General features: G+C 44.3%; 1 protein-coding gene across 1 annotated transcript in view; it reads left to right on the top strand.

The window, feature by feature from the left end:
- The window catches only part of PDZD7 (PDZ domain containing 7), an 86,326-nt gene that overhangs the window by 8,589 nt on the left and 56,968 nt on the right, over nucleotides 1-20,769 (top strand). The window contains exons 4-8 of the mRNA XM_066600935.1: nucleotides 1,907-2,081; nucleotides 4,630-4,806; nucleotides 9,564-9,711; nucleotides 12,433-12,493; nucleotides 15,918-16,412. Of these exons, the coding sequence (XP_066457032.1) occupies nucleotides 1,907-2,081; nucleotides 4,630-4,806; nucleotides 9,564-9,711; nucleotides 12,433-12,493; nucleotides 15,918-16,412 (1,056 nt within the window). The remainder of the gene's footprint in view (nucleotides 1-1,906; nucleotides 2,082-4,629; nucleotides 4,807-9,563; nucleotides 9,712-12,432; nucleotides 12,494-15,917; nucleotides 16,413-20,769) is intronic.

Genomic DNA, 20,769 nt, shown 5'->3' with positions numbered 1-20,769 from the left:
ATGTTGGCCTTCAGAACTGCAGCAATTATTCATAGCATACATTCCACTGGGTGTTGAAATCATTCAGCAGAAATATTGGCCCATGCAGTCACCACAAATTGGTACAACATGTTCTGAACGGCTGGCAGGAAGGGTTCATCAATTCATGCTGCTTGGTCAAAATTTTGATCCTCCCATCATCATGGTGCAACACTAATCTGGATTCATCCGACCAGAGGACATTTTTCCACTGCCCTGTGATCCAAGTTTTGCATCCTTCTAGCTACTGGACTCTCGTCTTTCTGTTTTCCTTAGACAGTAATGGCACTGGAACTGGTCGTCTGCTGTTATAGCTCATATGTGCTAAGGAACGACAAGTTGTGCATTTAGATAATACCTTACAGGATTGGCAGTGAAATCCTGGCCCCGACTAATCTAGCAGCGAGGACCAGGCCACATTCAAAATCACAGAGGTTGCTACAATTTCCCATTCTAATGTGGATTCACCATGAAATTGATCCAAAGAAAACTTCTTGACTTAATTGCATGCTGCACTCAGGGGTCACAGGACTAATTTCCAAATAGGGAAGTTCCAATCATGAATGAGCTGATGCCTCTAGTAAAGTGGCCATTAAGTGTATGTTGCATTTAGGTATTTGTAGTGTCTGATACCTATGACTCGAATTTGGGTTTTTGGCAGGTTTTGTGTTTTGTAAGAACTGCAAGAGCAATAACAGAATATTCGAAATGCATGCATTTTATGCCCATGTTCACTTTTACTTAAGTTTCTGGTTTTAGGTACTCTTGATATAAGATTATAATTAGATCCGTTTCTTTAAAAGAGTAGCCAACTTTTAAAAATCTCTTTTCCATTGAAGAATTAAATCACAGCTGATCAGAATCTCCAGATGTGATCAGCTGTAATCGGTGGGGAAGCTAGATAGTAAGTGTTCAGTTCTTTACAGCACCACCACAGGGGAAATAGAGAATTACACAGCTCCCATTGAAATCACTGGACGGCCCCAGTAATTCTTGGATATGTTGGGTCCTCCAGAAGCAAAAACACTTCTTTTTGCTCTGGTTAACAGCAATTGCAGTCGTATTACCTCTTTAATTTGTTAATAGGCTCTGAGAAGATAGATAAGGCCCAATGCATACATGCCATTCCATAATATTGTATTAAGGAGGATCTGTCATGTGGCAGAAACATCAACAATCTCTGCTCCGCAGATGACACAACTCTGCTTGCAGAAACAGGTCTGAAGCAGCCGATATGTAAGATTAAAACTGAAAGTGAAAAAAAATGGTCCTCTACCTGAATTCAAAGAAGACCAAAATTATGATGACTGTAAAAAATTGCTAAATTAACCCTTTCCAATGCACTGTCTGATGTCTGAAGACATTCTGATTGAAGGCTGTACAGTATTCTTACTGTATATTACTGGTCACTCTGTTGGGGCCTCTCCAGCTTGTCCCATACCGCAGTACTGGCTCTAGCCAGTAGATGGCGCCATTGTATAATGGCAGAAAGAGAAAGCCCCCTAGGAAACCCTGGATCCGAAATTGGATTGCAAACGATTAAAGTTAAAATCGACAACGAGGTCATAGAATGCATGCAAGACTTCCTTGGTTCAGAAATTGACCAGGCTGGAGAATCTATGCCAGAGATAAAATGTAGGATAGCATTGGGGCGAAGCGCGTTGCTAAACATGGACAAAATCTGGAAAAGTAGGGATATCACCATAGCAACTAAACGCAGGATAGAACACTTGACAGACAGAACATTTGATGTACTTTATATGTCCAGAAAACTAATCTGACCCCCTGTAGGTTAATGAGCATAGGTATAAGAAGCAGAAGGAGCAACGATGTCCAGCAGTGCGTAGGATATAATAGGGTATAACATACTTATGATCTATACTTGCAGATCTAGCTGGGCTCTGTGTTGGAGATAAGATTGCAGAGGTGAATGGTATCAGCCTAGAAAGTATAACCATGGGAAGCGCTGTTAAAGTTCTGACCGGGAACAACCGTCTACGTATGATGGTGAGACGAATGGGAAAAGTGCCAGGGATTAAGTTCTCCAGAGAAAAGACCACATGGTAAGCAGAGCCGTACTCTTCACTCACATCCTCCCATTCATTGTCAGCCATTCTAGGTAACCAAAAATCACAATGTATCACCTCTATGGACCAGAGAGAGCGTGTCAAGTTCATTAGAGGATCACAGTATCTGGTTTCACCCAAGGGCAAGGGCTCGTGTGAGCATGAACTCTGACCAGAAGAAATACGTCTCCAATAAGTTTGCTAAGTCCGTGGAAATCTTTAGGTTATTCATCCCTATGAGGGACGGCAGCCATGTTCTGATTTTAACCTTATGATGAATCCAAAAATTTCTAATTTGACCTTTAGTAATTACTAGTTGTATAAAGACAAGTTGTAGACTAATCGAATAATCGCGTGGATGTGGCAATGTTGAATGTACAAACGTAAAACAAGTTTTCACACATATCAGAGGATCGCAAGTGTTTTCCATTGATTTCAATGGAAAACATCCCATTGCACTTGCATGCACATCACACAGCGTGCGAGCGCCATGCAATGTCTATTAAAGTCCATTGACAACAATGGGCGAACGCCAAAAGATAGAACATGCTGCAACTTTTATCCTCACAGCATCGCTGTGAGGGGGGAAAAAAAAATCGCTCATGTGAAGAAGTCCAATGAAAAGAATGGAGTTCATATTCATGCGATTTCTGTGCGTCCCGCAATGCATAAAACTCACGCGAGATTCTCACCCGTGTGAATGTAGCCTTACTGTTATCCACACCACAAACTGGCATAAATTATATCCAAACTCTACTGTAGCTCCTAGCAAGAGTAGAAAGATGCTGCCAGATGAAATGTATAACGAGCCGGTGCTTCTTAATACATTTGTTACTGCTAGATGGGCAATGCCAATTAAGACAGGGGCATAGCTAAAGGCTCATGGGCCTGGGTGCAAAAGTTTTTCTTGGGGCCTCCAACTTCTCCTAACCCCTTAACGCAGAGGCGTAACTTAGAGCTCCTGGCCCCCACTGCAAAACCTATAACAGGGCCCCCAACTATAATGCTTTATTCATAGTACTGGGCTCCCTATATGGAGAAGAGAGGCCTTATGGGCCCCCCAAGGCTCTTTGGCCTGAGTGCAACAACATCCCCTATATTTTTGCCAGTAGCTGGTGTATGAAATACTGTTGAACACTGTACAGTAGAAACTATTCTAGATTTACAGTTTTCTATTCATCCAACCGACCTCATCCAAAAAGGGAGTAAAAAGTGAGCAAAAAGTTGTATGTACTCAAAAATGATGCTAATGAAAACTACAGCTTGTCCCACAAAAAACAAGCCCTCACACAACTCCGTCATCAAAAAAATAAAAAGGGTTATAGCCCTCAAAATATATAGTGCCACAAACACATGTTTTTTAATTGTTTTAGTTTGCAAAACCAGCAAAACGTAAAAGCTGTAGAATAAAAATTTGGTATCACCATAATTGTCTCAACCCACAGAATAAAGGTAACATGTCATATACACAGCCCCGAGTGCCATAAAAGCAAAAAAATTGTGGCAGAATTGCAATTTTTTCAAATCTCCCCCCCAAAAAAATTATACATTTTATGTACCCCAAAATGGTACCGTTAAAAATACTAGTGGTTTAACAAAAAACAAGCCCTTATAGTTATGTTGATGGGGAAATAAAAAAATGATGGCTTTCAGATTGTGGAGAGGGAAAAAACTGAAGAAAAAGAGTCCCACGTGACAAATAGGCTTCATCTTTAAGGGGTTAAAAAACATAATAAACAAAATAGAATGATACGTAGAGAATCGATTTCCGATGAAATCTTATGAAGTTTTATCAAGCAGACAATGACGACTCACCGGAATCCCCCACCCTTTTTGTAATGATATGGCAGTATCCTCCTTTTTCTACCAGGTACATTGGCAGCTGACCTTACAGCACGGTAATGCAACTTTGGTCAACTTTGCAAGAAGTTTTGATTTAAAACCTCTTACTGTTTTATGTATAGAACTCTCGTGCAAACCTATGTGTCTCCAAGACTACATACTACAAATAAGGCCTGTGTGCATTTGGTAGTTAGCAAGAAGTATGGAGCCGGCTGGAAGGAGAGTGACTGTATGGTCAGACTACACAGGGTTTGCTTGTAGTCTGTTACTATGGAAACACATCGTCTGTTACTATGGAAACGGCATACACAAAATGGTAGAATATTTTTGATAAATGCAAAATTGCTGTATTTTTATGTTAGATGCACTATAGCAATTAGAAATTAGTTGCAAAAAATACATATCCTTTAGCTTCATGTAGCATACTCTACAGTCAACATACTTTCATGGCTAGCTTATATTATATACGTATGATGCGTTTGTGTTAACACAGTGTTGGACTGGGATGCCTGGGGCCCAGCAGTAAAGTTTATTCCTGGGGCTCCATCGGTAGAGATTGCAGTGGGTGTGCAGCACTGTGTCCCATTTGTGCGTTGGGTTGAGGGCCCACCGGGCGATTCACTTGCTCCCCTGTGAACCAGTCTAAGCCTTTATTAATGCTGCCTTCGTGTTAAATGTTAAATCTCCCTATGTACCATTACAGGGTAGATGTGCTGAATAAGAGACTTATAGTAGAGAGGGGAAGTTCAACGCCATCGGACAGCAGCTCTGAAGATGGAATGAGAAGGATCGTTCATCTCTACACGTCTTCTGATGACACCTGCTGGGGGTTTAATATTAGAGGGGGGAAAGAATTTGGACTCGGGATCTTTGTTTCCAAGTAAGTGAAGGTTCCGAAAAATGTATTCTCCATGTATTACTTCATATGTTGGCTTCTTCACTGGTTTGTAACACTTGGGAGTGCTATTTTTTTGAGGCATCCAGGTTCATTGCTCTTGAAATGCAACTATAGATAGCATGGCGATAAATATAGACAGTGAATATGGACATATTTTATCTATATTTGTATCCATTTTTTGTCCTACATGATTATTTTTTACACCTCTCGGCTTGATTAGCATTTGCAGTATTACCGTTTCCCTGAAAATAAGACATAGCATGATTTTCCAGAATTTTTGAGGATGCAAAATGATTTTTCAGGCTTTTTGAGGATGCCCCTACTCCAAAATTAAGCCCTGCTAACAGTTAATTTAAGAAAGTCAATTTAAATAGTGTCCAGGCAGCTATACATGTAAAAAAGTTAGACCTTTTTGAACAAAAATTAATGCAAGACACTGTCTTATTTTCGGGGAAACATGATATTATTTACCAGATTGCAGCCAGTAATGTTGATCCAAATTAGAAACTGTATGTTTCAGGCTCCATGGGCTTTTGAGACAACATGGCCCCAAAGGACACAAAGAGAGGCTAAAGTGGACTGCTGATTTCGTGTTTGGGACTTTCTGGTAAAAAGAAAAAGTTTGGTACCATGTTAGCCAGTAGAACAAAGTGTGATTATTCTCAATAAGAGAAACAAAGCAATCTTGTAGATATGATACCTTTAATGGCTAACTAAACAAAAGGCATCATATCTACAAGATTACTTTGTTTCTCTTTACTTACAACAATCAGATTCAATAGAACCTGTCGCTGGCTATGAGCACCATCATTTAGAGCAAGTTGTCAGGAGCTTGGGGAGGTATTTTTTATACTTACCCACCTCCCGGTGCCCATACTGTCAGCTCCGAAAGTCAGCGCATGAACCATACAGTGGACTCTGCGGGGCCATAACATGACTTTCAGAACTCCCTGTTCTTCTTTATACTGAAGATAGTTCTTAATGATTTGGGCTGGATGTTTAGGGTTTTCCTGCTGTAGAATAAATTTGGAGCCGATCATACGCCTCCCTGATGTAATGTATCTTAGATAAGTATCAGCCTGTATTTCGCAGCATTGAGGACATAATTAATCCTAATCAATTCCCCAACCACATTTGCTGAAATGCAGCATCAAACTTGCAGGGAACCTCCACCATGCTTCACTGCTGTTAAAAACAAATATTTCACATTGTGACTCATCAGTCCAGAGCACCGGCTGCCATTTTTTGCACCCCAGTTCCAATATGTTCGTGCATAGTTCAGTCACTTGGCCCTGTTTCTACGTCAAAGGTATGACTTTTTTGGCTGCAATTTTACATGCTCACTTCTGGCCAGACTTCTCCGAATGGGTGTACCTGGGTCCCACTGGTTCCTGCCATTTCTGAGCTGATGGCACTGCTGGATATCTTCCAATTTCAAACTGAAATTGCTGCTCTAAGTTTCCTTGGCTGACCACTGTGTCTAAGGTCCTCAGTGTTGCCCGTTTCTTTGTGGTTCTTCAAAAGAGCTTGAACACCACGGTATTATTGTATCTTGTCACCACCAGGAAGCTAGGGGTTTGACAGGGCTTGGATGGTGGAACGCCCCTGTCACACCCCTAGCTCCAGATTGAGTGAATTCAGTAAGGTCCTAGCAGCAGCATGTGTAGTGATTTTTGGCTGCCCTGGAGGGTTAGGGTTAGTTTTCCGGTTAGGTTTACATTATTAGCTGTAAATGCAGGGCAGGCAAAAATCACTACACACGCTGCAGCTGTCCATGCACTCCCTCTACGGGCAGCCATTGATTTGCAGCCACTGTGTCGGCTGTCTGCTCTGTACCCGTAGGCAATTTCCCCTGTTCATTCACTGATGGGGTCCAATGTTTGTGTGGGTCACCTGCGGCTTCTGGCTCACCCGCCGTTCCCACTGTTGCTGCGGTCGTCCTTCTGTGTAAGGGCGCCCACCCACTGGCGTTTTTTTACCTGCGTTTTGCGTTTTGCGTTTTTCCTGCACAGGCATAGAGATAAAGTGTGCTCATGTCCACTGGCGTTTTTAAAATCGCCCCGCCCCGCAAAATCGCATCGCAGCTGTCCTTACACTCTGGCTCCTTTTTTTAATCTAACTTCTCCCATGGTTTTCAATGCTCCCGGAAAAAACGCAACGCAACGCAATTCGCACGCGCCGCGTGGCGTTTTTGCAGACAACATTACTGAAGACTGTGGAAGGGCGGGCATTCTTCACAGGTGCTGTAGGGTGTGTTGGTATAGAAACGCTATGCAACGTTTTAGGATGAGACATTCTCCGCGTTTTGCGTAAAAAAAACGCAGCGAGAAACGCAAACGCGTAGATGCGAAATCGCTGCGTTTTTCACGCACTAACAACGCAAACGCCAGTGGGTGGGCGCCCTAAGGACGCCACTTGCACTATTTAAGAAGCCGGCGCTCCCAGTCTCGGCAGTGTCCTACGACGCCTATGTGTCTTTGCCGCCGCTCCCAGCCTCGGCGCTGTCTTGATGCTTGAGCACACTTTATCTTGATGCTATAACGCAGTGCCCGGTGTCCTCTGGTGCCTCTGCCTCTGGCTGTGCATCCACTCCCTACGTCCCAGCTGTCCTCTTGCCCTGTCTGAATTTAGTAACACCCCCCAGGCAATCAGAAGCTGGAGGTGTTACTAAATTATTTGACAGCTGGTACCTTGTCACCACCCCTAACTTCTGGTGGTGACAAAGTACAATAATACCAAACACCGCATCTGGAAACCCCAGTCTGCTTTGAAGTCCTTACCTGTGAGAGACCTTGCAGATGCAGTATAACTACCTTGTTTCTTGTTGCTGTGCTCAGTCTTGCCATTGTGTATAACCTGTGAAACACAACTGTCTTCCACCACCTCACCTTTGTTGCAAGTTTTGGCTGTTCCTAACCCAGTTTTAAGCCTCCTACACAGCTGTTTCTGTTTCAGTTAATGACTGTATTTCAACCTACTTCAAAATGATGATTATTATCACCTGTTTGTTATAATTCGTTAATCATACACCTGCCTATAATCCTCCAAAACCCCTGAGGGTGGGGGCAGACGAGCGCATAAACGGCGCGTTTTTGCGACCAAACATATATACGTGACCATCTGAGGCAATGGTTTCGAATGTATTCGTTCACATGGGCGATTTTACGGCGCGTAAAAACGGCAATTCGAAAAAAAACGGAACATATGCGACCGAAATACGCGCCAACGCATATTCGATCGCCGAAAAGACCGTTTGCAAAGTAGGAACAAACGAAAATACGCTTTCTAGCTCTGGTCGTGATCGGTGAAAAACGATCGCTCGGGCGATTATACGTTGCGCTCGTGCGAACGTAAATACGCCTACGCTCGTCTGCCCGCACCCTGACTCTGTACATGTGTGCTAAGAAGAATTGATGCTGTTTTGAGGGCAAAGTACGGTCACACCAAATATTGATGTGATTTAGATTTCTCTTTTGTTTATTCACTTTGCATTTTGTTAATTAACAAAAATAGATCATTAACACTTCTATTTTTGAAAGTATTCTTACTCTGCAGAATTTTTCACTCCTGCCTAAACATTTTTGCACAGTCCTGTATATGTATGTGTGTGTGTTTCTAATTGCTTTTACAGTGGAAGCATTCAGTATGGTATGATGGGGTTACTCTCCCCTGGAATCCATGCTTCTAGAGAGGAATAGCTCCATAATTCAGCATCTCTTCTGACGTGACAAAGCTTTATATCTGGGGTGCGCCTATAATAAGTGCAGGGCTTGCATTCGCACCTGGTCCCTGTAGCTTTAGGGGGTCCATAAGGTCTCTCTTCCCCATGTGAAAGGACTGGTGCTATAAATTGCGCAGTATAGTTGGAGGGACCTGTTACAAATTTTACATTGGGACCCATCAGTTATAAGTTACACCTCTGCTTTATATGCCTCCAAATGGAACATACAGTAATGCAATAGGGCTGCATACAAATCCATATAAAGCACAGATTGTACTGAGCTGTGTGCATGAGGCCCAATCATGGCCTGTTTCTATCAATGGCAGTATCGGACAAACTGTGGACAGAGGGTGTGTGTACTCTCAGCCCCTCTATTCCTTTTTTTGGAAGCTACTTACTGGATACTATTGTCATCCTCCGGTTCAGCGTTATTAGCATATCTAAAAGATGGTCTAAAGCAACTGCGTCCAACCTGCGGCCCAGGATGGCTATAAATGTGACCCAACACAATGGAGAGGCTGAACCTGGAGGAGACCAGACCACAGGCGCTACCTGGCAGCCACAGGCATCCGCCCGCAGACAGGCTCATACAGATGATGAGGCAGTGGGTGGCATTTGCAGCTTTGTGACTGTCTGACTCATTCAATCAGTCATTCCTGGTCCAGCATCCGGTGGCAGTTCTCCTTCTGTTCTCCATAGCTCTGACCACTCCTATGCAGTATCGAGATGAGGACGAGACACAGTGGTCTCATCGTGGCCAGCCAACGCTATATGTCCCTCCCCTGCTGTCAGAACAGGGCCCGTGCCTGCGAACTGCATGTGAGCCTGAACAGGTTTCTGTGTCCAAGCTTGTATGCAAAAGGAGGCATTGACTCCAGTCTGGAGTCCACATGGCATAGACATATAGGCACCCCTCACAGTAATAGCACCTGTGTAGTCTCGCATCCCATACATCAGAATGTGTCTTCTACATCTTAGGTCTCATTAATTCTTTCATATTTTTTAATTCTTCCTTCAGAGTTGATCCAGGGGGGATAGCAGAAGAAAGAGGCATAAAAGTTGGAGATCAGGTTCTTGCAGCCAATGGAGTTAACTTTGAAGACATAAGCCATAGCAAAGCGGTCGAAGTGCTAAAGGGGTTAACTCACATCATGCTCACAATCAAGGTTAGTCCATAGTATCTCATTTAAAAATTGTAACTTAGGGATTTCATTAGATGATACCCAATACAGTGTAACATCATTGGCTTGATTCCATCTGGAGGACATTTGTATGTTCCTTCAATGCAGGGGCGTAACTATAGGGGGTGCAGGGGATGCGGTTACACCCGGGCCCAGGAGCCTTAGGGGGCCCCAAAGGCCTCTCTTCTCCATATTGGGAGCCCAGTACTATGAAAAAAGCATAATAGTTGGGGACCCTGTCACAGATTTTGCATTGGGGCCCAGAAGCCTCAGGTTACGCCTCTGCTTCAATGTATATATTTGTTTCCTTTCGGGAAAGCTATTTGCTCTCACTCTAGAAGACATATCTGTAGATCATCTGACTGAACATTGTCACTGTATCCAAAATGAGATTAGATAGGCTACTTTCACACTGCGTTCTCCAATGTCTGTCGGAGATATACCCCAGGAGGTTTTCTCAATATATACTTCCAGTATGTACCTCTAAGAGATGTCACTATATGCTGCCTATGGGTTACAGAAGTCACTGTATACCCAATGTTAAAAGAACGTATGCCATATGATAAACGTTTTTTACTGAATCCCTTTGTATATAGAAAGTTATACCAATGTATATCGGCCAAATAAAAGTTGAAACAAGACTCTCTTTTTGGCCTCCGTTGGGTACGTTGAGGACTACGGATCTGTTTTATGTATCCTCCGGGAGCTTTCTATGGGCATATGGCGAAGGTCCTAGTCACTAGACGTAAATCATCCAAAACTGCTGATTCCGGTGGAACCAGCCCATTAGCTAGTGTGAATGGTAGCCTCCCATAGGCAGATATCAGAGGAGATAAAGACTGGACAGATGGATTTCAATTGCCCAATTCTTTTGTTCTTGTAAGATAAGTCACTTCCGGTGGTGTCTTGCAGAGGTTTATCCCCCCCCGTCCTAAACAGAAGGCATGCACACTTAAAGGGGTTGTCCCGAGGCAGCAAGTGGGTCTATACACTTCTGTATGGCCATAATAATGCACTTTGTAATGTACATTGTGCATTAATTATGAGCCATACAGAAGTTATAAAAAGTTTTATACTTACCTGCTCCGTTGCTGGCGTCCTCGTCTCCATGGTGCCGACTAATTTTCGCCCTCCGATGGCGAAATTAGCCGCGCTTGCGCAGTCCGGGTCTTCTGCTTTCTTCTATGGAGCCGCTCGTGCCAGAGAGCGGCTCCGTGTAGCTCCGCCCCGTCACGTGCCGATTCCAGCCAATCAGGAGGCTGGAATCGGCAGTGGACCGCACAGAAGAGCTGCGGTCCACGAAGGTAGAAGATCCCGGCGGCCATCTTCAGCGGTAAGTATTGAAGTCACCGGACCGCCGGGATTCAGGTAAGCGCTGTGCGGGTGGTTTTTTTAACCCCTGCATCGGGGTTGTCTCGCGCCGAACGGGGGGGGGGTTTAAAAAAAAAAAACCCGTTTCGGCGCGGGACATCTCCTTTAAGACTAATTTACATGCAAAGATAATCTTTCAAAAGATTGAAAGTTTTAGCAATCTTTTTGCATAAAGTGATAATGCCCAGTAATGTCCATTCCATTAACACTTCTTCATCTTCATTTGCATGTAAAAGGACCTCCAGGAGCTGTTTGCAGAGCCCAGCATGTGATTAATCACACTCCCTGCTGTGCACACAGCTGTATTGTTCTAGTTGGAGCTGTTGGCAGATTGCAATGTAATCTCCTGGAGAACACAGCATGCAGTCTATTGAGAAACACTTTATCTCTCTGCTGCTGAATGATGGATTTTAAGTTCACCTTAAAATCATTGTTCAGACGAAAAATGCACGATGCTTGCGTTTACATGTAACGAATATCGCTTATTTTCGGTTGTTTGAGCGAATTTTGAGTGATAATCGTTACGCGTAAGTGGGCCTTCTCTGTGTCGTAGAGGCGTCTAGTGGTCAACAAGCTCTACACAAGCAGAAGAAGAGGCCACTACACACAAGGAGCCTCCGAGAGCCTTTTTATTGGCCAAGAGTGTAACCACTTTTGGGGCCTCAGTGGACAAGAGCTTTTATCTAATCACTCTACAAGGCTAATCATTGCATGTCTGCCAAAGATGTAACTGCAGGCCGAGTTTTGCAGAAAACCGACAACTTCTTCTAGGGGCTGGATTTTTTTTTTTTGACAAAGCATGTATATTTTATTCATTTCACCGGAGAACCACCATGTGGGTTCTCTTCTTCACTGATATTAGGGTTGGTGACTTCTTCATCTCAGAATAGGCATCTGTGTATCAGCTTCTTCTATCTTCCATAACTGGTTGATCTGCTAGAAAAATCAGTAGTGGATGAAGCTACCTAATATTATGTACTTCGGGGCATGGAAGGTCTATGGGCAACAACAAAAAGGACTATAAAACTTTGAATGACATGTCTGAGAGTCGGAGTCATTAGTGAAAACCTGCGCCTGTTTCTGGGTAAGTGACTCGCCACTAATTACCTCCATAATAAAGGGAAGGGTATAATCAAGCCTCACGCAGGCTGCGTCTCAAGGCACTGCAGGGTCACTTACTTAAGGTTCTGTGTATACGGTTTCATCTGTGAAGAGTAATGTATTATTCATCAAACAGCCCTATCAGGTTTTACTTTCTGCAGCTCCTCTCATATTTGCAGGTCTTTGTGTATTTTATCATCTTTACAACTCATTGTGCCTACCTGTATCTTACAGGAGACGGGGATGTACCCTGCGTACAAGGAGATGATTGCCGAGTATTGTTGGTTTAATCGATGTAAGTACTGAATAATAAAACATTTGGAGGGAATCCTGGGGCAAGAAACTCCAGTAGATGATGTAGACTGTTCTTATATAAGGTTTCCTGGCGATTGGGAAAAGTACTGATGAATATTCAAGCAGTTTTTTAAAGGAAAAGACTTGAGAGGAACACAATGTAGGTTCCAAACTGATCAAGAAATTTATTTAAAGGGGGTTGTCTATTTTGGAAAATCCATTTTTAAGTACCCTTTGAAGGGGCTGACCAAGAGTGGGAAATGGCATAAAATAACAGAATCATTATTTATATGTTAAATTGCCCCTGGGCCACCACCAGTCTTTATCTACTATCCTGCAGCAATGATGTCAAGTGGACATGTGACTAATACAGCCAATCACTGGCCTTAGTGATGTACAGCAAGTGTATCGATGTGATGTCATCACTGTAGCACAATAAACACAGACCACTGAGGAGCAGCGGCGGATTTAAAGGGGTTGTACCAAAATTTACTTTTATGACTTATTCATAGGATAGGTGATAAAACTCTGATCGGTGAGGGTCTCACCACTGATTCTGAGAACAGGGGACCTATATTCGCCTCTCCTCCTTACTGTACGCACCACAGTGAGGAGGAGAGTGAATGCCTTCCAGCATGTGTGATACTGCTCCATTCATCTTCACTGGGACTGCAGGAGGTAGCAGATTGCTTGTACTCAGCTGTTTCCGTCAGCCTCATTAAAATGAATGGAGCAACATCGCACATGTGCGACCGCTACTCCATTCCATCTCCTCAATGTGGGAGATGCAAGAAGTTCACATTGAAGAAGAGAGGGCTTCTGTTCTCAGGATTGGTGGGCGTCTTAGCAGTGAGACCACCACTGATTAGACTTTTATCACCTATCCCATGGATAGGTGTTAAAAGTCAATTGTAGCACAACATCTAACAGGCAAACAATGAATCCCTTATTATTGCGTACCATTTTTGCCCATTCACCCATTTTGTAATGAAACCACACACTCCCCTTAAAGAAGTTTTCCAGGACTTTAATATTGATGGCCTGTCACTATGTGGGTTCTAAGTCCTGACATTCCTGGCTGATCAGCTGAATGAAGGGACCGCCACACTTGGTTACCCATACACATGCAGTTGTGGCTGTGCCTGGTAATGCAGCTCACTGGAATGGGACTGAGCTATATTGAGCTGCAATACCAGGCACAGCCAAAACCATATCTGTCACATTGTGTCTGGGGGAACAATAAACGGACATGACACTCCACTCCATTCAGCCAATCAATGGTGGCACTGTGAGCCACACCCCAGTGATCAAATAACGAAGACCTCTTCTAAGGATAGACCAGCTGTATTGATGTTCCAGAAACCCTCTGTAATTGAGGAGGATGCCCCATTTAGGAACTGCATTTATTAGCCAAAGCAGACAATGGCCCCCTGTGACAGAGGAGAATGATGTTCTCCCATAGAAAGCAATGGGCTGCTGGCAAGCCCTGCAGTGATTTTCGTGGAAGGGCTTTAAATATAAGCCCTTCCCCGAAAACCCATGATAAAAATGTGTAAAAAAAAAAATCTATACTCATCTCTTTGCAACTGCCGGGGCTCAGCTGTGTCCAGCCGGCTCTTCTCCTGCACTGCTCTGAGGAGTATTTAGCAGGCAGCGATTTAAAATCCCCAATTGCTGAATGGGCTGCCTCAGATTGACTGAGCACTGTAACCAATTAGAGGCAGCTCTTAGCTATTGAATGACAGCTGAGAGCTACCTCTAATTGGTCCCTGCGCTCAGCCAATTAGAGGCAGCACTCACCCATTCATGAATTCATGAATGGGTGAGTGCTGCCTCTGATTGGCTGAGCCCTGTGACCAATCAGAGGCAACTCTCAGCTGTCATTCAATAGCGGCCTCTGATTGGTTAAAGTGCTCAGCCAATCAGAGGCCGCCCATTCAGCAGCCGGGGATTTTAAATGCTGTCACAGTGTCCAGTGACAATGGGACTCCCCGCGGAGATGAAGAAGTCCTCTGCCACAGCTGTCACAGCTGTAGCAGAGGATTGCGATGTTCTCTGTATGTCAATACAGAGAACGCCGGCCCCATTGACGACAGGTGAAATCCCTGGATGTGACTGCATCCAGGGGTTTCACATCCAAGGAATCCCCTGCTGCAGCTGTCACAGCCGCAGCAGGGGATAGCGGCCAGCAGTCTTCTTGAGCTGGTAAACGCTGCTAGCAGCGTTTTTGTGCCGTGACGCCCGCTTCGGTCACGCAAAGTTTTGAACGCATAACTGATGCGTTCAAAAATTTGTGCGTCAAAATGACCGTGTGACTGAGCCCTGAATGTGATCTTGGCTCATGATATAGTAGTCGGATGATAAACAACATCTCCTACACACCAGGTGAAATATTGTATTATTGATACATTCACTCTGAATGCTGAATGCTTCATCCAGGTGGGATGTAATTAACATGGAGAGCAGAAAAGACGAGTAATGAGATCAGAAGTGGAGGTACAGGAAATCTGACCCTAACTACTAATGTGATGCTACCCTACCCAAGAGCGGACAACTCGCCCCGATGAGGGCAATCCCACGTCAGCAACTTGGGTTGACCCTGATTCTCCCTTGCTGGAATACAGGAATATAATAGCTACAGAGAATAAGTAAGAATACAATTATATAGAATCTAGCACATCATGAACCAGATGAAATACAATGGCAATATAGCCACAGACTACAATAAAGAGGACCTCAGAATAAAGTATGACTAATCAAACATTTCTAACAATGGAGAAGGACAGGAACTGTTAGCATAAAATGAGAAGTATAGTCGGCGTCATCCATGATGAGCCATGACAATTATTTTTTAGGAAGCTCCTTTGTTTAGCTTATCATCAAGAGCTTTTCTAAAGGCCCATTTACACGCAAACATAATCTTTCAAATTGAAAGTTTTAGCAATCTTTTTGCATAAAGTGTTAGTGGACACTAATGTCCATTAATACTTTATCATCTTCATTTACATGCAAAAGGGCCTCCAGGAGCTTTTTGCTGACTATTTATACGCCCTGCTGTGCAAACAGCTGCATTGTTTTAATTGTGGATGACAGCAGAATAATCTCCCGTCTCCTGCTGAGAACACAGCATGCGGTCTATGGAGAGATGCTTTATCTCTCTGTGGCTGAACGATGGATTTTAAGTTAACCTTAAAATCATCGTTTAGATAAAAAGTGCATGATGGCAGCATTTACATGTACGATTATCACTAATTTTTGGCTGCTTGAATGAATTTTGAGTGATAATCGTTACGTGTAGATGGGCCTTAACAAAAGGAGATTGTCCAACGCGGGCAAAGGAGGCTAAACTAAAGGAAACTTATTTTTAAAAGAGCGTTTAAGGCCCTATAATACATTTATATATTTATTCTTTTCCTTCTTACCAGTAACCAATGGCCAATTGCAACAACTATCTCAAGCATCAGAAAGCAGCTCTTCTATTTCTTCCTACTCCTCTGGACCTCCTCCAGGTTCTATTAATGGATATCATCAAGCACTCATTTCTAGTCCAGCCTTGTATGAACCAGGAATGATTGATGTTGGCATTGCTACTGAAGCTTTACTTGAGACCAGTTACCTGGACCGGTCAGAGACTGCCATACAAACAGATCCCCACATGTCTTCATCAGCGCTCCTGGATCCAGAAGGATCTCACAAGTTGGGAACGGTCATAAGTGAAACCAAGAGGACTGTGCATCCTGCTGTTCTTCTTAAAGACACTGCCATAAGATCTGAGAGTTTTCTTGAATCCCAGTTTAAGAAGAAGCAGAGGAACCCATCAGATTTCCCCACCTCAGAAACTCCTAAAACAGCCTTGTTATTAGCACTTAGCAAACCTCGGAAGCCCATCAAAAGATCTCAAAGTTATATTACACTGTGGGGTGAGTTGGTTGTTTTCTCTATCATTGTTATTTATGTTATATATAATTTATTTATTTTTTTTATGTAGAAATTCCAAGTTTTATAGGTTACACTAGACTGTACTTCTAGTCTGGGACAAGGGGCAATAAGTGCAATTTGGGCAGTTGCCAGTTCACATTGACTTGTCAATTAGAGAATTCCTCCAGTTTGGTAACGCAATATTTGGCATAATATATATGCACATTTTAGTAGCATTGTGGTGTCTCCATTGGTAGTGTCGACTTCCGCATAAAGCATTTGCAATGACGACATGCCATGCAGCTATCGCTAGTGGTGGTATAGCAATACAAATTCAAGATACAACGCAGCAGAAGGATCTACAAAAATATGCAATCTTCATTTTTGACGACAAGTAATCATTTAAACTAATACAGTAGAATCACCTATTGCTGGCTATAGCTAAGTCCTAGGATTACTCATACAAGGGATGCAATATGAAACAATTGCAGGAAAAATAGTAAAAAAAAATGTCCTACAGCGATCAGTCCCGTTGCACAGAGATACAGATGTGTAACGACACACACAGTTGGAAACACAGTGTACGAACACCGGGAAATATCTGTTTTGCACGCTCGCACTCCTATACCCTACCTCCTCTGTAACCATGAGTTATGATACTTCCATAAGCAATCCAAGTCCCTTATTGCATATTCTACTAAACAACAAGCCTGTTATTAAGTTAGTCTCGTTCTAACGGTGTGCACATCTAGTAGTTGTATTGAGACCGGCCTCACTTACAGATCGTCACATGGGAATCGTTGCTACCACTGGCCCAGGGTAGTCCAAGGTTGGGAGGAGGACTCAACCACAGTTTCCTTATGTTCCTGTAGCAGTTCTGATGCTTCCACCAGGCTGGGGCTATAGCACAGTCTTTCTCTATGCAGCTCCAGGTAGTCTCTGGTTCCTGGGTTCAGTGTCCTCTAAGCCGCTCTTGCCACTTCTCTCCGCTCATAGTTGCTGCTTTCTGTGTCTTTGCCACTCAAAGGCTTCTCTCATTAGCCTTAGCCCCTGCACTTTCTGCAGACTATTGCACTACTGATCGTCAGTGCTGCAGCACCACCTCCAGCTCACTGACACAATTGCTGCACTCTCCTGTTCTGCAGGAAGAAATTGTCCCTCTTGTCTGTGTACTTCAGCCAATCAATGCATGAATTCTGAGCATGCTCAATCCCCATGCCCTGAAATTTGCATGCAGGATTCCCCATGCGGAATCTGTGCATGCCGTAGACATGAGGCCTAAGTCTAATAAGGTCCAGCTGTCGTCTGTTCCTGTGTTTGTCACACCTTTCCCTTTGCATTTTTGCGTACCTGTCCTAGACTGCCCTGACACTTCTGCTGTGCAAAAGACGGGAAAATAGAGCAAGACCTATTTTTGTGCGCACGCACGAAATGCGTGTGCAAAGCGTACTTATGAGAATGAACCCAAATGGTTCTATTCTCTATGTATAGCGCACACAGATTCTACGTGAGCAAAAATGTGCGCAAGCACGTTCGTGAGAAGAAACCCTGAAGGGGTCAAATCTGTGGTGAAAACGTGCAACATTTGCGCAATATAATGTTCACGCTATGAGACTTTGCTGGGGTATTGTACTGTAATTTCAGATGTGCCGTGAATTCTCAGTGTCTGAAGTTGCCCTAAAGCTATCCACACATATGATGTAAAATATCTCTAATCCTGCTGATTTTGGCAGAATCAGCCAAGCTAATATTTTATGACTCATATCGGCCATCTTGCCTCATCTCTCCTCACTGACGGCCACGGCATGCGTTCTCTCCTACACCCGAGCGGGCATTCGGCCCCAACATCCTCCTTGTCTCTCTGCTGCCCTAAGGCCCCCTCTCGATGGCCGTTGCAGAATACCGCTAGCGATATTGCGCCGCGGGGGGGACAAGGGGGAAGAACTGTCAGGTCTGTGCAATGAGCCTATCTGACAGATAGGCTCACCATGGAGAATCACGGCAAATCACGGCATGCCACAATTTGAATCCCGTGAGCGGAGAATCGCTATTTTTCTCCGTTCGTGGACATGGTGACAACTAGAGATCAGCGAACGTACTCGTCCGAGCTTGATGCTCGGGCGAATATTAGCGTGTTCGGGATGCTCGTTACTCGTAACGAGCACCACGCGGTGTTCGGGTTACTTTCAGTTTCATCTCTGAGACGTTAGCGCGCTTTTCTGGCCAATTGAAAGACAGGGAAGGCATTACAACTTCCTCCTGTGTTGTTTCAGCCCTATACCACCCCCCTGCTGTGAGTGGCTGGGGAGATCAGATGTCACCCGAGTATAAAAATCGGCCCCTCCCGCGGCTCGCCTCAGATACCGTGTGAGTTAGCTGAGGGAAAGTGCTGTTCTATTGGAGTTGCTGTAGGGAGAGTGTTAGTAGTGAGTGTAGGCTTCAAGAACCCCAACGGTCCTTCTTAGGGCCACATCTACGTGTGTGCAGGCTGCTGTTAGCAGTGGAGAAATTTTTTTTTTTTCTCAAAATCGGCAGTGCAGAGCATTGCACCCGGCATTAGGGACAGAAGTGGTGCTTAGGCAGGGAGAGTGTTAGGAGTGAGTGTAGCCTTCAAGAACCTCAACGGTCCTTTCTAGGGCCACATTTAACCGTGTGGATTTTTCTCAAAATCGGCGGTGCAGAGCATTGCACCCTGCATTGATACTACAGGCACAGAATTGTGTAAGCAGGGCCACAACACAGTTATTAGTCATTGAATAGGCACAGTGGGCCTTTCCTTTTAAACAAAAGGGAAAAAAGTATATTTGCCCTCCCTCTGTCAGTCCTAAGGGCTCTGTGTACGTGTGTGCTGCGTGGAGAACGTAAAAAAATCAGACGCAACCAGCTACGGTTGAGTGCAGGCTTGCGCCAATTTCTTTCCTGCCTGGGAAATACCTGCTCTGCCACAGTTAATAACTCTGCAACAGTAAAGTTCTGTGACACTTTTGCAGGGCCGCAACACAGTTATATTAGTCATTGAATAGGCACAGTGGGCCTTTCCTTTTAAACAAAAGGGAAAAAAGTATATTTGCCCTGCCTCTGTCAGTCCTAAGGGCTCTGTGTACGTGTGTGCTGCGTGGAGAACGTAAAAAAATCAGACGCAACCAGCTACGGTTGAGTGCAGGCTTGCGCCAATTTCTTTCCTGCCTGGGAAATACCTGCTCTGCCACAGTTAATAACTCTGCAACAGTAAAGTTCTGTGACACTTTTGCAGGGCCGCAACACAGTTATATTAGTCATTGAATAGGCACAGTGGGCCTTTCCTTTTAAACAAAAGGGAAAAAAGTATATTTGCCCTGCCTCTGTCAGTCCTAAGGGCTCTGTGTACGTGTGTGCTGCGTGGAGAACGTAAAAAAATCAGACGCAACCAGCTACGGTTGAGTGCAGGCTTGCGCCAATTTCTTTCCTGCCTGGGAAATACCTGCTCTGCCACAGTTAATAACTCTGCAACAGTAAAGTTCTGTGACACTTTTGCAGGGCCGCGACACAGTTATATTAGTCATTGAATAGGCACAGTGGGCCTTTCCTTTTAAACAAAAGGCAAAAAAGTATATTTGCCCTGCCTCTGTCAGTCCTAAGGGCTCTGTGTACGTGTGTGCTGCGTGCAGAACGTTAAAAAAAATCAGACGCAGCCAGCTACGTTTTACTGCAGGCTTGCGCCAATTTTTTTCCTGCATGGGAAATCCCATGGAGCCAATAACTTTGCATCACTGCAGTTCTCTGACACATTTGCAGGGCCACAACACAGTTATTAAACTTAGTAGTATTCATTGAATACACGCAGTGTGGCTTGTCCTTTGAAAAACAAGGGAAAAAATTCTATTTTGGCTGCAGGCTTGTGCCAATTTCTTTCCTAGCTTGGAAATCACTGGTAATACAGCATGCTGAGGGGTAGGGGTAGGCCGAGAGGACGTGGACGCGGCCGAGGACGCGTAGGCCCAAGTGAGGGTGTGGGCACAGGCCGAGCTCCTGATCCAGGTGTGTCGCAGCCGACTGCTGCGCGATTAGGAGAGAGGCACGTTTCTGGCGTCCCCACATTCATCGCCCAATTAATGGGTCCACGCGGGAGACCTTTATTAGAAAATGAGCAGTGTGAGCAGGTCCTGTCGTGGATGGCAGAAAGTGCTTCGAGCAAGCTATCATCCACCCAGAGTTCTGCGCCGTCCAGTGCTGCAAATCCGAATCCTCTGTCTGCTGCTCCTCCTTCCTCCCAGCCTCCTCACTCCACTACAATGACACATGCTCAGGAGCGGGAAGACTCCCAGGAACTGTTCTCGGGCCCCTGCTCAGATTGGGCAGCAGTGGTTCCTCTCCCACCAG

The sequence above is a fragment of the Eleutherodactylus coqui genome, chromosome 4 (genome assembly GCF_035609145.1).
Source record: "Eleutherodactylus coqui strain aEleCoq1 chromosome 4, aEleCoq1.hap1, whole genome shotgun sequence".
Lineage (NCBI taxonomy): Eukaryota > Metazoa > Chordata > Amphibia > Anura > Eleutherodactylidae > Eleutherodactylus > Eleutherodactylus coqui.
Note: the sequence above shows the minus strand (reverse complement) of the source record. Positions and strands in the feature narration are given on the sequence as shown.